The sequence below is a fragment of the Pectinophora gossypiella genome, chromosome 7 (genome assembly GCF_024362695.1).
Source record: "Pectinophora gossypiella chromosome 7, ilPecGoss1.1, whole genome shotgun sequence".
Taxonomy (NCBI): domain Eukaryota; kingdom Metazoa; phylum Arthropoda; class Insecta; order Lepidoptera; family Gelechiidae; genus Pectinophora; species Pectinophora gossypiella.
In genome coordinates this window covers 10,343,352-10,359,314 of record NC_065410.1, presented here as the reverse complement: position 1 = coordinate 10,359,314, position 15,963 = coordinate 10,343,352, and the positions used below count along the sequence as shown (strand labels likewise).

Genomic DNA, 15,963 nt, shown 5'->3' with positions numbered 1-15,963 from the left:
TTAATCTTTAATTTTATTCACTTCAAAAATGGTTGCATGTGGTCTTCCGTTTAAATTGCGTACTTATCCACGCTTTACTTACGTATTCGGTGAGTAACTTCAATGAAAAGTATTTGTTTGGATTTCATTAATTAATTAATTGTCTCCAAAGAGATTATATAATAGCCATCATTGAATACATAATTATTATTTTTTTATAACAGGTATAACTTATACCTGTGACGAACAACTCTATCGAAAAAAAAAACAAGACAATTTGAATTTGACATTGACGTTTGTAGTACGTAGGTACTACGAACGAATGTTGATCGATGTTATTTTATTTCGGATTTTTATAATAATTTCTAGTTGTACTACTCATTAAAACAAGTTGCAGTGGGCCATTACTTTAAAGTCTGCCGAAACGGTAAGTCGTGTTCTAAATTTGCTTTTATGGATAAAAATTAATTTGTATAACTACGGTGTAACAGATGTGTTGATATGAAGCCTATAGTTGTGGTTGTTTTCTTGTAGCAGGTTTCTCTGGTAAATATGAAGTGGACGGTACATCTGGAGGGTGGGCCGCGGCGAGTCAACCACGCAGCCGTGTGTGTTGAAGACAAAATATACTCGTTTGGTGGCTATTGCTCCACGGAAGAATATAGAGACTGGGCACCCATACCTGTACATATTCTAAATACCGAAACCTTAAGATGGGTCCCAGTGAACTATAAGAATACATTAGTTATCCCATTCCAAAGATATGGTCACACTGCAGTTGCCTATGGACATAAAGTGAGTACAACTATGTATTTAATAATAAAAGCAAGTGGAATTCATAATCTCTAAAATATCAAGCAAAGCTACTAAAAAGGTACTTCTAACTAGTTCTCTCGCAATTTCAAGAAAGTGACATAATAAGTTACGGTGCCACAGAAACACAGTAGGTATGGTATGTTATGATATTGTTATATTAATACCTTGATACCTAAGATGTTACATTTCAATAAATAATTTGTAATTTCTATGTAAACAAAAGATAAATCTTTGTATTATCATGATAATAATCTCAGAAGGATTTATTAATTAACTCAGATTAGAATAGTACAGCCAGATCAATTTTCATTATAAAAAGTCATGTAAATTATTGAATTCTACAAAATTTTACTTGTATTATATTTTCTTAGTGGCTGGATTATGAATATGTATATACATTATATGCACTGTTATTCAGTGAGATAATCACTGACGTTAATGGCATGCTTACCTTGACTCTTTATTTTTATTCTGTTACAAAATTAACATAAGTAATTAACTTCCTTATGTTAAATTTGTAATTGTATGTATAATAATATGTAAATATTCTAATTTCAGGTTTATATGTGGGGTGGTAGAAACAATGCTGTTGCTTGTGACAAGCTATCATGCTTTGACACAAAGACGTTAGAATGGTCCACCCCTGACGTAACAGGCATGGTGCCGTATGCCAAAGATGGCCATTCTGCATGCATTATAAAGAACAAAATGTATATCTTTGGAGGCTTTGAATATCTGACCGATCAATACTCGCAGGATGTCCATTGCTTAGATTTAGAAACTATGCAGTGGAGTTACGTATTTGCAACCGGGTCCATACCTACACACAGAGACTTTCACACTGCTGTAGCAGTCGGTGACAGAATGTATGTGTTTGGAGGGCGTGGTGATTTGAACAGTCCTTACAATTCCCAGGAGGAAGTGTACTGCCCTGATGTTTACTATTTAGACACTGTTAAAGAGAAATGGGTGTGTGTGAAAGCTACTGGAACATGGCCAGAAGGACGAAGAAGCCACTCTGCCTGTGAGTCTGATTTATGTTGTTACATTTCAGCATCAAACTTTTGGAAGTAGTAGAAGATTATCATGTATCAACCAATATTAGTCTTTGTAATATGTGAATACTTTGTGAATCCTATCATAATGTAACTTTTAAACCTTTTTTTAAATTTTACAGGGTATTACGGTGGCTACATGTACATCTTTGGAGGTTTCAATGGCAACAACAAGGCACATTTCAATGATCTCTATAGATTTTCTATAAAGGATAACAAATGGGAGTATGTGCATGCTACTGGCAAGGAACCGTGCAAAAGGCGTCGCCAAGCTTGCCTTCCCTATAAGGATAAAGTTTACCTATTTGGTGGTACTAGGTGAATTTCCTATTTAATTCTTTATGTATTATTATTTATGTCATCTCTCAAGCATTTATCTTTATCTCATTTTATTCAGAGGCCGTTTACCTAATGTAAACTTATTGACATAATAGAACTTTATAACATGATGAAAGGTTTTGATCTTCTGAATCACATTTGCATCTTTCACAGCCCTTGCCCTCACGCGTCACCGGTCAACGTTGACGATCCTGAACGGCTGATAGACAACAGCGACCTCCACATCTTGGATTACTCGCCATCTCTCAAGACATTGAGCCTTCTACAGGTGCTGGAGCATGACTTAGACCAGTCCTTGCTTCCAAGAGACATTCAGTAAGTTTGTATTTCATACTAAATACAACACTTGCAGACTGTTGCGGAGAGCTGAACTTGCATGTCATTTAAGTACCTTTGAATTTTAGTTATAAACAATTATAGCTCAGAAATGTCATGAATTATATTCGGGTTATGTTAATGTGAGCTGTCGATTTATATAGGTTTTATGATACGCCATTTTCGACAATTCTTCAAACCCTCAGAAACTTGATTTGGTGAGTATGAGTAGGTGTTAGCAGGTTCTTTGGTCTACTACAGTATGAATACAGGGGGTTGTTGTGTATGTTGCAACTTGTGTGTCTTTCTCTGTTATCTTAGCTGCCAAACGGAGGAAATAATTTGATCGCGTGGTGTTAGTTAGATAAAATTCAAGAAAATCGGATAAGTTGTTTGAAGATAATCACCAGCTCTTCTTAACCGCAACAAAACGGTGTTTTAAATTGTCTTGTCTGTGGCGTCGCAACTTCTACGGTTTAGTTTGAAAAATGTTATTAGGGCCAAATTAATCTATTCAGTTTTCGAAGATCAAGCAGTTTTGTTGTGGAAACAATCTTAGCTAAGTAGCTAACTAGCTACAAGTGTACAGGTCTGATTGAATCGAAAAAGTTTCCTATTACCTCGATGATATTGCAAGAACTTGGCAACCTGGATATTGCAGTACCACAGTATCTTACCAATTTACAGCAGAGGTATCTTGTTTGGGTTAGTTAGAACGGTCTGACTGAACAGGTTATGGGTAAATGGTGATCAGGGTCTGATTATGAAGAAGAGGATACACTGGTGACAGATTCTACGATGCTTTAAGCTACGAGTGTAATAAATGCGTCTTCCGGTATTTGTGTTATATAATCATTCATGAAACTCTTTTTACGTCGTAGGTTTGTTAAAAACAGCGTTTTTTTTTCACAGAATTGACATTCGGATGCTAACCACTCCGAACCGCATTAGTCGACCCATCAACCAGGCCGGGTGATTAATAATTATCTACTATGAAGATAGTGAAGATGAGTGAACAATATGAGACCCCCCTACGCTGACGTCGTCGCGTCGACACTGCGCAAGTGCTGCTGACAAGTTGGTGACGTTTGAATGACGTTATAATCGTTGCGGCGCCCGCGCTTGTCTCGCGTCGTCGTTACTCGAGCACCCACAACACAACGACGACGCTCGAAAGACGCTACGTGTGGGGGGCCTCTTAAATGTCACGCGGACCGTATTGACAGTATTCAGTGAATTCCTGCTGCCGGAGAATAAGCCCATTAAATGTGCATGATAAAAAAATTAAAGGGGTCAGCAATAGTTAGGGGTCAGTATAGTTTAGTGCTTCAACATCCTCTAGTGTGAAAAACTGCCTAACAGTCATTTATCTTTAGCAATAAATTATTTTATATTACTGTGTGTGTAACATTATAAATTTTATATAGTACATTATTGTACAAGTTTTGTAATTTTTATTATATCATAGTATGTTTTATTTTAGTCTAGCGTCTAAAATTAGCTTAGCTTAGGTTAAGGGAGTTTTCACACTAATGCGGCAAGCACGCGGCGCGACGAGTCACGCCACTGCTATCACACACACTAGTGTGAAAGTATCCCAAGACGATAGTCATTTCTTGTTCAAATTATTCATCTAAAATTGTTTACTGTGATAGTATCAGTACTGGAACTTACAAACGGTATTGAAAGAAAATCTATTTACAAATTTACGTGTGCAATAATAAAATTGACAGTAAAGTAAGTGCAGAAATGGCTATGGTGCAAACGAAATTAGTTACTAAGTAAATTACTGTGTTCTGGAATAAGAAAGTGGTTCACCTCAAGGAAAAGCAATATTCATAATAATAAATCTATTCATCCTCTTTGACAACATGTTTTTTGCGTTCGGCAACATGGGGCACGGCTCCTGGTTTGCTGTGAGCGCGTCTGTTGGCTTCCTTCCTCTTGTTCTTCTCCCTGATTGTTTTTATTTCCTGCTGTGCATTCATAATGTGTTTAGGCACATGCCTGTGACGGGCGATGCGCTTTATCTGAGGATGACTTGCGAACTTCTCCTTAAGAGCGTCTGAGTAGTTGAGCGCTGTGCGCTCTCGGGGTTTCAGCTGGAAATATAATTAAGTCATAATGTTATATAAAAGGTTTCTGCGCAAATTGATAATCCCATTCAGTGACATGCAATTCGTTCACTAGTACATTTCTCAGAAAAAAACAGGCTACACTAACTGCCTATCTAGTTGTAAAAGATTGTCAATTAATGTTTTCTTTGATGTACCTAATATAATTAATGCCTTGAAAGTGGAAACTAAATAAAGATATGTAAATGTTAACATAGAAAATAAAATAATTTCATTGAAACGATTTCATTGAAAATAAGTTAATAATCACTCCCATAAACAACAAAGAAATCAATACTTACAATACCAAGCTTCTCAGATGCTCTAGCCTTCCACATTCTGATGTTCATTTCATCGGAACCAGATAAGACGTACTTATTATCCAGAGACCATTTAACACAAGTCAGTCTTTGCATTCTCTTTGTGTGGTAGACATCTCTGGAGTGACCCTTTAAGCTCTCAAATATCCTGACAGTTTTATCATAGCTCCCGGATACAAACTCACGTCCAGTTGGGGAGTAATCAATGTCAACAACTGCTGAAGTATGGTCCATATGAATGTTGATTGGCTGTTTCAGTTTCCTTACATCAAATGTGTACAAACTGGAACAAAATAACAATATTTAAACAAAACATAGTCTGACAACATACAATAATCTCACAAATCCAGTTCAAATACTCACAGCACACATTTGTCCTTTCACAAACATGTTACACTGATCTCACTCATTTTAGGCTCTTCTTTCTTTCTCTTTCTTACAAAATACAGAACCACAAATGAGTAACATAAATAGAAAAAGAAGTACCTAAGATCAGTGGCTTTATTGCTGCACAGCAAAAGAGTGAAAGTTCGTTACGATAATGAAGATAAATACTTACTTGTAATCCTCATTAGCTACAGTGAAGATAAATGCTTCCATAGGATTCCAGGAGAGAGCATTGGACCGGAGTTCCATAACTACTTTCCTCAAAGGCCCAGACTCCCTGCAGTCATACAGTATGACACTTCTGTCACTGGCACATGAAGCTAGTAAGTTGTGCTCCACCTGGAAGTTTACAAGATTATCTTTGTCATAACATTTGTCAATAATTAACTGTACTCAGATTTCCTACACAGACTTAGATCAATAAAATAATAGAATTCTAAAATATAGGTAGGTAGTTACCTGATTGAATGCTACATGATGAAGACTGTCAACTCCCCATTTGAAAACTTTTATAGGCTCATTTCTTGTATTTTCCCAGAGCTGACAGTGTTCACCACAAGTTGCAAATATTGGTTTGAATCTGTGGTGTGTGATGCCAGATACTGGAGTCATACTCAGCAGGGTATTCACGGGCTCCTCATCCTCTTCAGTGCGAACCTCTGCCTTCCATGTTTTTATAGTCTTATCATCGCCAACGCTTGTAAATTGTTCTCCATCAGGTGTGTAGCAAATAGCTCTGACCCAGCCCTCATGCGCCACAAAGTTTCTAGTACTTTTCCTAATTGCTAAGTCCCACACTCGTATCTCTCCATCGAACGCGCCACTGGCCAAGACAGCGAGCCGACTCGGATGCTTAGCCATGCTAGAAACGCCATCTCGATGGCCGTCTAAGTTACCAACGAATGGCTTAGCAAAAACTCTTTCAAGTTTTACAGCGTTCAGTGCTCGGACGTACTCTCGCGGCGCTTCCAGAGGATGAAGACTGGGATCATAGTTTCGTGGTACTAAAAGAAATATAATGATAACATCACAAAGTTATAGTAAACAATAATGACTGAAGCTAAAGTATGTTTGTTTATCTTACATTTATGGATATCTCTTTTTGTAGCGCGCAGGTAATCTTCTGGATTGCGACTTATGACTTTTATCTTCACTTTAGACATGATAAATTGTGACTTCAGTAAGTGTTTTATGAATAAGACGCAAAAATCTGCACGAAACGTTTTACTACCTAACCTCAAAATGTCAACGTAATCGAAAATCGATTTTTTTTTTTTTTGGTTTGGTTTTCCCCGAAGGGTAAGGCAAAGGGAACTATGCCCATACAGCCATGTCTGACGTATTTTTTTTCTTGATGATTGATGAAATGGTGAAAGGTGATGAATGATGATGATGAAACCTAAGCCCCCACCCTCGGAGTAGACTCCTACTCCGAACCCCAAACGAATTAACTCAAAAGTCCGCATAAACTTTTGAGCTATGAAGCGGCTTCCTAGCACGAAGCGAAAATAGGCAGATACACTTTGTTTATTGAATACTCCAATATAATAACACTCGCGAATGTCTTCCGACTAACTTAATGCGATCATTAACCACAAAACACCACTTCGTATCAATTATTTAGATTACTCAACGAAGAAAGCAACTGTCCCGTTCCCGTTTCCCGCTAAAAAGCCTCGAAAATCGAAATGTCAAGAACACATGGTAGGATTTTTAATTATTTCCAAAAGTAGGCCATGACCGTTATCCCATACAGCTATAACTATTTAAAATTGAAAATTTAAATCAATTAGTGTAAAATATTAGGAAACCATATTAAAATTCCTCAAAATGCAACATGGGCCTTCGAATAGAAAAATAGTGATTCTCATTCCAACAAAATGTATCGGTTATTATAATAGTAACTGCTAGTACACCATTATTCTATAACGGGACACCTCTATCGTAAAAAAGTAAAATGTCAAAATTCGACAAAAAAAAAAATAAAGAAATAGTTCAACAAAACAGTGCCATATAATATTATATTTTGAGTTTTTGTAAGTTATTGTATGAATTAAGTACCTATGTTTTCTAAATAATGTTTACTCTATAGACGTGTCGAATCATTAGACAGCTGTTACTAATCGTTTAAATCAACACTGCAGTCTTGAAACTTTTCAGGAGTTGTAAGTACCTTGGGTCCGCCTCATACCTTTCCACCGAATGTTTATTTTATTATAGTATTCATACAAACTGCCTACATAAACCCCCTTTGAGCCACTTACGAACACTTATTAGTTCTATTATGGTAGTCATATTAACAACTCGACGAGGACCATGAACGAACACTGAATAGCCACGAGAATGGGCTTGATTTTATGATGTACGAGCTTTTACGAAAACCAGTGTTTTACTTTTATTAAGCCACTATCTTAGACTTCGGTTATTGCGGCAACTACATTATTTTCCCTGTCAGTACCTATTGCAAAATATCATAATGATTGTTAGAGAAGTTAAGGTGTGAAAGTGTAACAACTCACTTTCACATTTATTTATTTTTACAGTGTGTCAGGGTTACAGTAAATAGAATACCATAGTTTCTGCTGAGCCCGGTGGGTAATAACCTAATAACCATGAGTTAATGTAGGTATGTGTAATAATGTGTATTGTACACATTTATTTCAGCAGCATTTCTTTTTATTCCTGATTTAACATAAGAATGCTTATCTTAGAACATCAAATTTTGTTTACAGAACTATGGAGGTATGTACATTATATATTCCAAAACAAAAAATAACTAAATTAAATTATGAATATGACATCTTGTAAGCTAAGCTTTTATTTTTTTTTATGTAGGCAACATCATTGAATATTCTTGATTCCTATATAACAAGTAATATATAATATTACTAGCGGACCCGACAGACTTCGTCCAGTCAAAAAGATTTGTAATGTTTGTAAATTTGCAGTTTTTTGTTCCTACTTATGGTTAGACAACGTTTGTATGGGAAAAGAAAAGGGCTGTTTTTAGAACTTTTCCGGCAAATATACGATTTTTTCTCACCGTAAAAACCATAATGGACTTCTAAGAACATTTAAAAAAAAAGAATTGGCCAAATTGGTCCAGGCGTTGTTGAGTTATACGCTTACCAACACATTTTGCGATTCATTTTTATATTATAGATTAGGTAGAATATAGGTTGGTACCTGTACTTTATCACAGTAGGTTCAAGTTTAATTTCCTAAAAAGAATCATAGAAAAAATATTAAAAGGAGAGAGTTTTTTCAATTAACAATTATTTACTACTAACTACGGATTTCAGTAGGTGTACCAGCTTTTCCTGATACAAAAACTTATTACCTACTAATAATATAAATAGGTAATTTAACCAATCAGAATGTCCAAAAAAAAAAATGTACTGGCTTCTGTCATCTGTCAACACGCACTAACCTGCTGTTGTATAAATTTTATTACTAGATGTGAATAACTGTGTTTTCGATAACAAAATCATACCAAAAGTGATTATTAACATCCAAAGGCACTGAGCTATTGTTATCCGCGGCTAACGAAGTGATTTAGATACGAAAATTTCGGAAATTCAATCTTGTGACTCCACAAAAAAAAATTGTTCTACCTTCATTAGTTTTAATAATTTGTAAATATGTCATTTGATGTTTGGAAAAGTGATACCACGTTATAAAAACCTTTTCTACCATGGATGAGGAAAACAATACACCTGGAGTGAGTGACCAGGCTCCTATTCAACAAAATATTTCTGGAAAAAACCTAGATCAGCAAAATGAGTCAATGCATCATATAAAAAGTGCCACTGAAAAGTTACTCTGCGATGGCGACCAGGCTTCTATGGGTATTGGCTTCACTACAAACAAAAAATTTGTGCAACAAGCTTTCCATCCAAGTTTCTTTAATAGACACAGAAGTGCGTCCATCGGAAGCACGGCACAAACAAGTACATCACTACAAAAAAAAGCAGAGCATGATAAAGGACCAAATTGGCAAAAAGATCAAGTTCCCCCAACTAAAAGAAAACGGAATGAATCCAGCCCAGATAACAAACAGACCTACAAAATAAGTAAAACTGCTTATGCCATACCAACTCACAATAGTTTCCAAGACTTGGCAGACAGCAATGAAGAAGTCACGCAGTCTGAACTACCTAAGGCACCCAAGCCTGAACCAATCTTTGTTACGGGAGTAATCAACATAACATCGTTAAAAGATATACTAAATAAAATTTCAGAACATAACGCATACATCTTGTCCACTTTGAGATCAGGCCATATTGTAAAAATCGTACCAGCCGACATTGATACCTATAAAAAAATAAGACAGCACTTTATTGAAATGGAAATAAGTCATTATACCTACAAACTAAAAAGCGAAAGAGCATACAGGGTAGTTCTCCGAGGACTACACTCATCTGAAGATACCACACTTATAAAGAATGAGCTAAGAGAATTAGGACACGATGTGCGTCAAATAGTGAATGTTCGCCATCGATCAACCAAGGACCCTCTACCTCTTTTCTATGTAGACCTAGAACCAAAACAGAATAATAAGGAGATTTTCAATATAAATCGCTTAAACTACATGAAAGTATGTTTTGAAACTCCATACAAGAAAAAAGAAATACTGCAATGCAAAAGATGCCAGAGATTTGGACATTCAAAAAACCAATGTTTCAGACCATTTAGGTGTGTAAAATGCGGTGGTGAGCATCCGACGATCTCGTGTATGAAAAGCCCTGACACTGAAGCGACATGTGCTAATTGTCTCGAACAGCATCCCGCAAGTTACAAAGGCTGTAAAAAATATAAGCAGTACAAAGAAAAAATTCTTAAAATCCAACCTAACACAAAATCATACAATAAACCAGAGACCACCAATAAAATCACTGATATTCACATACAAGACAGCACAAATCCTAATAGTAATACATATAATACCATACCAGAAAAGAAACGCAGCTATGCAGAAATTACTAAAAGTAGGAGAATACCCTTGAACGGAAACAACAATCCAACTGAATCTAATGATCTAATGGATATATTAGATGCAATGTTTAATAAATTTCAAACTGTCATAAGCAATATGATGCTCAACATGATGGATCGCGTTATCCAACTAGTTACTCAAATTGTTTCAAAATGATCCTCAACCTGAGATTAGTAACATGGAATGCCAACGGACTAACAGACAGAAAACTGGAATTCGAACAATTCTTAATAATGGAAAACATCGACATTGCTCTAATATCGGAAACTAGATTTACGCCTAAAACCCACCTATCAATCAAAAACTATATTGTGCACACAACAAATCACCCATCCTGCAATTCACATGGCGGAACGGCTGTTATTATTAAAGAAAACATAAAACATTATGTCCTTGAGGAATACAGAACTGAAAAAATACAAGCGACATCAGTGAAAGTAGTACACAATAAAACTGAAACAACTATATCAGCAATATACTGCCCTCCAAGGCACACTGTTAATGAAGCTGACTTCAGGATGTATTTTGTTTCGCTGGGACCTAGATTCATAAGTGGAGGTGACTGGAACTCAAAGCATGTATACTGGGGATCGAGAATCTCTCTGCCACGAGGTAGACAGCTATACAAGGTAGTTCAAGATCTAAGGTTGGAGTGTATGTCACATGGAGAACCAACACATTGGCCAACTGATAAAAATAAAATTCCGGATTTATTAGATTTCTTTATTACGAAAAACATTAATTTAGATAAAATGAGTGTAGATAAATGCGTGGACTTGTCATCTGATCATACGCCGGTAATTTTGAATGTCGACTGTAAGATTATCCTAGTCGAACCATCACCAAGATTATACAATCGCAACACTGATTGGCAGCACTACACAGATGTCATAAATACGGAAGTTCAACTAAACATCTCATTAAAAACAACTGACGACATAGATAATGCCATAGAGACGTATAATAGAATAATCCATAAAGCAGCAAACGAGGCGACACCTCAAAAACCACGATTGAAGGCTAAGCAACATCAATATCCTAAATTTATTAAAGATATGGTACTTCGTCGCAGAAAGCTGCGAAATAAATGGCATAACTCCAGATATCCGCAAGACAAAAAGGCCTTCAATAAAGCTTCTGATGAACTGAAGAACCTAATAAAAGATCTGAACAATGAAGATCTACAATCTCAACTGGCACAGTTAACACCTAATAAAATAACAAATTACTCACTCTGGAAAGCTACTAGGAAACTCAAGCGCCCGCAAAATCATAACTCAGCTATACGCTCCCAGGATGGAGTATGGGCGAGGTCCGATGCTGACAAAGCTGAACAATATGCGAAACACTTGGAATCCGTGTTTATACCGTTCCCCAGTACCAATCCCGACCACGATGCTAAAATACATTCCTACCTCACCTCAGCTGATCAAATGTGTATGCCATTGAGAAGTGTAACTCCGAACGAAATAAGTAACGAAATCCGAAACCTAAAACTGGGCAAATCTCCGGGCTACGATCAAATTGATGCTACTCTGCTCAAGCAACTACCTAGGAAGGGGATTCTCCTACTTTTGGCGATATTTAATGCTTGCCTCAGAATATCCTATTTCCCAAACCATTGGAAGATCGCTCAAGTCATCATGGTTCACAAGCCCGGCAAGCCACTTCACGAAGCCTCTTCTTACAGACCCATAAGTCTGTTGTCAATTCCGGGGAAACTATTTGAAAAAATCATACTCTATAGAATGAGGGACCATTTAAACGACATAATTCCAACTCATCAGTTTGGTTTTAGGGAGAAACATTCTACCATAGAACAGGTGCATAGACTGGTGGATGTTATAAGTAGAACCCTGGAAAATAAACAGTATTGTTCAGCGGTATTCCTGGACATTAGTCAGGCTTTTGACAAAGTGTGGCATGATGGATTACTCTTTAAAATTAAGAAATTGCTGCCGCACTCACTTTTTCACATAATAAAATCTTACCTGTATAAGAGATGCTTTGAAGTCAGGTGTGGCTCTGAAGAGTCTCAACTCAGTATTATAGAGTCCGGAGTGCCGCAAGGAAGCATACTTGGACCTGTGTTGTATTTGCTTTTTACTGCTGACTTGCCTGTCGATACTAACACAACCACTGCTACTTATGCTGATGATACAGCAATTCTATCTGTCCATGATAATCCAACGTTGGCCTCACACAATCTCCAAAAGCACCTGACGAAAATTGAGAAGTGGTTAAACCTATGGCGTATTAAGGCTAATCAGAACAAGTCTACCCACGTTACATTTACTCTACGCAGGCAAACTTGCCCACCAGTGTTACTGAATAATGAAACAATACCACAATCAGACGACGCAAGATACCTTGGAATTCACCTAGACAGGCGCCTCACATGGAGAAAACACATATGGACAAAACGGAAGCAACTGGATACCCGCTTAAGAAACATGTACTGGCTAATAGGTCGAAATTCACAAATGTCGAATTCCAGTAAAATGACAATCTACAAATGCATACTTAAACCAATCTGGACATATGGTATTCAGCTTTGGGGCACTGCTAGTAATAGTAATATAGAAATTCTGGAAAGATTTCAAAGCAAGGCAATGCGAACTATGCTTAATATCCCACAATATATTTGCAACAACTTTATCAATGCTGACCTCAACATTAGAACTGTTAAACAAGAAGTTTCACAATTTAGCCGGAAATACCAAACAAGACTCTCTAACCATATCAATCCATTAGCGACACAGCTAGAAATGACTGGCAGCCTACTCCACTCCAGACTAAAACGACATAGTGTCCCTAATCTAGTAAATAGATTCGACAATATGTAATGGAAGTGGCATTGATGAATGCCCTTCTAAATAAAGTAAACCATATCAGACTACAAGTCAGACCTAAAATTGGCTCATTGTTAAACAACAGATCGCCAAGTAGCAGAATACAAAAGAGAAAAAAAAAAAAAAAAAAACTGGAAAGGGTTGAAGATAGGAAAACCATATTGAAGACTACTTATAGAGAACCGGAGAGGAAATAGGATTGGCCACCTGATACGACGCGATTCATTTATTTATAACAAACATTATAGAAGGAAAAATTGAAGGGAAAAGAGGAAGGGAGAACCTAGGAGAACATTTATGAAACAAATAAAAGAGAAGGTGCAGGTCGTGTCGTATCGGGAGGTGAAGGTTTTGGCGCGAAGAAGAGAGGAATGGCGATTACTCCACCGACAAGAGCGCAACTCTTAAATACAGAGAGAGAGAGAGAGAGGAGAATGTCCACTTATCATCCGTCTGGTTGATTTACAAATTAACTGCAACACATGAATTATTTAAATGGGCCCTAGATAAGCTAAGCAAATCACCATTCCTGCATTTATTAGGAGATATGCACATCACAAAATTAACATTGATGATGATGATGTCCTCCCAGACGTATCCGTTGACGGCGACATCCTTAGCTAGTGTTAGCCTGGGCTCTTGCATGGGCGCGGGCGTGACTAGCAAAACCAAATTTGGTTTTGAAAGTCCTGTTGCAAGAAGCACAATTAAGAGTCCCACTTGAGAAACAATAAGGGTATTTTGAATTTTCCGCGACAAACAAAACCAGTTTCGCCCACGTTTGTCCTCTGATGCGGTAGCTGCCGCGACGGCGACATGCCGAATTTAAATCGGTTCGTTGAACTCATGTGTACCTACTCTAATAATTGCCAAGAAAGAACACAAATGCTTATAGCACATCACAATCCAATTGTTTCGGCAGTTGTAAAGATCTCAATAGAGGTACCTAAATAGAGTAGGTGCCTATTTAGGAACAATTAGTTAACCGGATTCATGATAAAATTTGGGTACCTAGTTAAAACATTAAAGTTATCGAAGGTACATCCATGACGAGTGATGGATTCATCTTCATGCAATACGAGAAGTATCCACAAAATATAGTCTTCAAAACTTCAGTAGATTTCATAGTGTTTTGCCATGCAAACAGAATGGTGTGTGGTTCTTTATCTGTTTTCTCTCTTGTCGTCTGTTTGTTGCACATGACCAATGGCGAAGATGTGATCAAAGACATACGTAAGATCATGCCTATTTCCCGTTGGAGTGGGCCACGAAATTCCAGTTATCTTGTCAGAGCACCTTTGCTTCCTCCACACAAAAAAGCAAGTAAAATAAATTGTGATTTTCTGCCGCTCTCGTTTCGTTAAACAACATGCAATAAGTTTGCTTGTAAATATTATCCACCCGCCACGCACTTGCTCACTTTTGCCGCCTCATTTAGCAATTAAGTAAACTATTTGCCGTCGAGTTTATGTCATCTCTGCTCTGAGTATTCCGTCAGACGTAATCTTCACTAGATTTAAGGTTAACGTAATCCACGTACCTACGTTCAATCAAGACGAATATGTCGAAATAATAGATTTGTATATTGCGCAAAGTTTCTAGGAATACCTATAATGGTTCTCCAGAGTAGTTGAGGTTTCAACAGAGCTAGGCATATCGTGACAGTGGGGTCGAGTTTCATCAACCGCTGAGATTGAGCGAAAGTGGCGTCTCGTGACGACCCGCCTGTCAATTAGGCGCCTACATCATTTCCAATTCATTCCAATGGCTTTGCCTATTTTTTTCTAGTGCTATGCTTCCTCCGTGTAATAAATGCTTAGATGCCAAAACATCTAGATGTGTCATGTTTTGAAGAACAGGTGTAAAGTTAAGCAAGAAATCCATTCCCATTGGCCAACTAGACGTTTCTAGTTATCTTCTAAAATATTCAAAGTTAAAGTTCTCTTCATATATCTGATAAGTTCTAGAGCTTTTTTAGCACGCTCCCTATAAACTGCACGTCAGGGAATCATTTAATGATAGCTATGTGAGCGCTATAGTGATGGAATTCATATTTGGCAAAGCTAAGTCCTTTAGGTCATTCAGCCCGCGGGACGATTTTTATGTGGGATCAGATGACCATGAAGGGTTTATAACAGGCATAAAACCTTAGAGATTCTTGATAACCGCTGGCACATTTTGTGGGTATACCAACCACATGACGCATGTTGATGACATGACCTCAATAGAGATGTAACTAGGCACTTGTAAATACAAAAATATTTCAAAACGTGCGGTTTTGAACAGCTATTTCGTTTCAGCAATTGAAATTCTTCCAACTCTACATTCCCTACAAAATAGAGTCATGGTTGGTAGGTGATCGTGTTCAGCTGATGTAGATTATAATTTGAACCAAAAATATTTATTGAACATAGTCGTACAGTCATGAGTAATATCATGTACCCACTTTAGAACCCTGTCGCACTATCATATTTGACATTTAATGAGACTTACGGTTTAATTTGTCAAAAAAGTTAATGTGACACGGTATCAAAGTGTATACATATTAGTGCTCGTGACCGTACTTCGTAGATTTCGCTAGTTTAAATATTAGCTAATACAAAATAAACATGAAAGACGTGCCTTTACACGATATTATTGCAAACTCTTCAAGTGCTATGTAAATGCGTTGAATAAATATTTGTGTTTGTTTGTGGCAGCAAGTCAATCATGTGCTTTTTATTGAATGATAAGTAGGAACAGCATCAGCAATTGAAATTCCTACTCCTCAAAGCTGCTACAAAAAGTTTT

At 37.1% G+C, this 15,963-nt stretch overlaps 3 protein-coding genes across 6 annotated transcripts in view; 2 read left to right on the top strand and 1 right to left on the bottom strand.

Moving 5' to 3' along the window:
* The first annotated feature begins 279 nt into the window (after positions 1-279).
* On the top strand, positions 280-3,727 carry LOC126368058 (kelch domain-containing protein 3). 2 transcript variants are annotated; one of them, XM_050011930.1, is made up of 6 exons: positions 280-406; positions 517-774; positions 1,354-1,819; positions 1,973-2,168; positions 2,343-2,504; positions 3,417-3,727. In XM_050011930.1, exons 2-6 carry the CDS (start codon positions 532-534, stop codon positions 3,478-3,480), a joined length of 1,131 nt encoding a protein of 376 aa, XP_049867887.1. In that variant the 5' UTR covers positions 280-406; positions 517-531; the 3' UTR covers positions 3,481-3,727. The 2 variants fall into 2 exon arrangements, with proteins under 2 accessions (XP_049867887.1, XP_049867886.1); XM_050011929.1 differs by having other exon boundaries at positions 514-774.
* A 612-nt stretch (positions 3,728-4,339) lies between these two features.
* Positions 4,340-6,584, bottom strand: LOC126368042 (DDB1- and CUL4-associated factor 13). Its single transcript, XM_050011899.1, has 5 exons — positions 6,410-6,584; positions 5,785-6,329; positions 5,498-5,664; positions 4,921-5,221; positions 4,340-4,606 (listed from the first exon to the last, which is right to left on the bottom strand). The coding sequence occupies exons 1-5, from the start codon at positions 6,486-6,488 to the stop codon at positions 4,355-4,357; spliced, it is 1,344 nt and encodes a 447-aa protein (XP_049867856.1). The 5' UTR covers positions 6,489-6,584; the 3' UTR covers positions 4,340-4,354.
* Positions 6,585-7,310: 726 nt separating this feature from the next.
* Positions 7,311-15,963, top strand: part of LOC126368026 (prolyl 4-hydroxylase subunit alpha-1) — a 34,420-nt gene continuing 25,767 nt past the window's right edge. For 2 of the 3 annotated variants that reach the window (XM_050011877.1, XM_050011874.1), the window contains exon 1: positions 7,311-7,490. The gene's annotated coding sequence lies outside the window, so the exon portion shown is untranslated. The remainder of the gene's footprint in view (positions 7,491-15,963) is intronic. The other variant, XM_050011876.1, reaches the window with a different exon arrangement.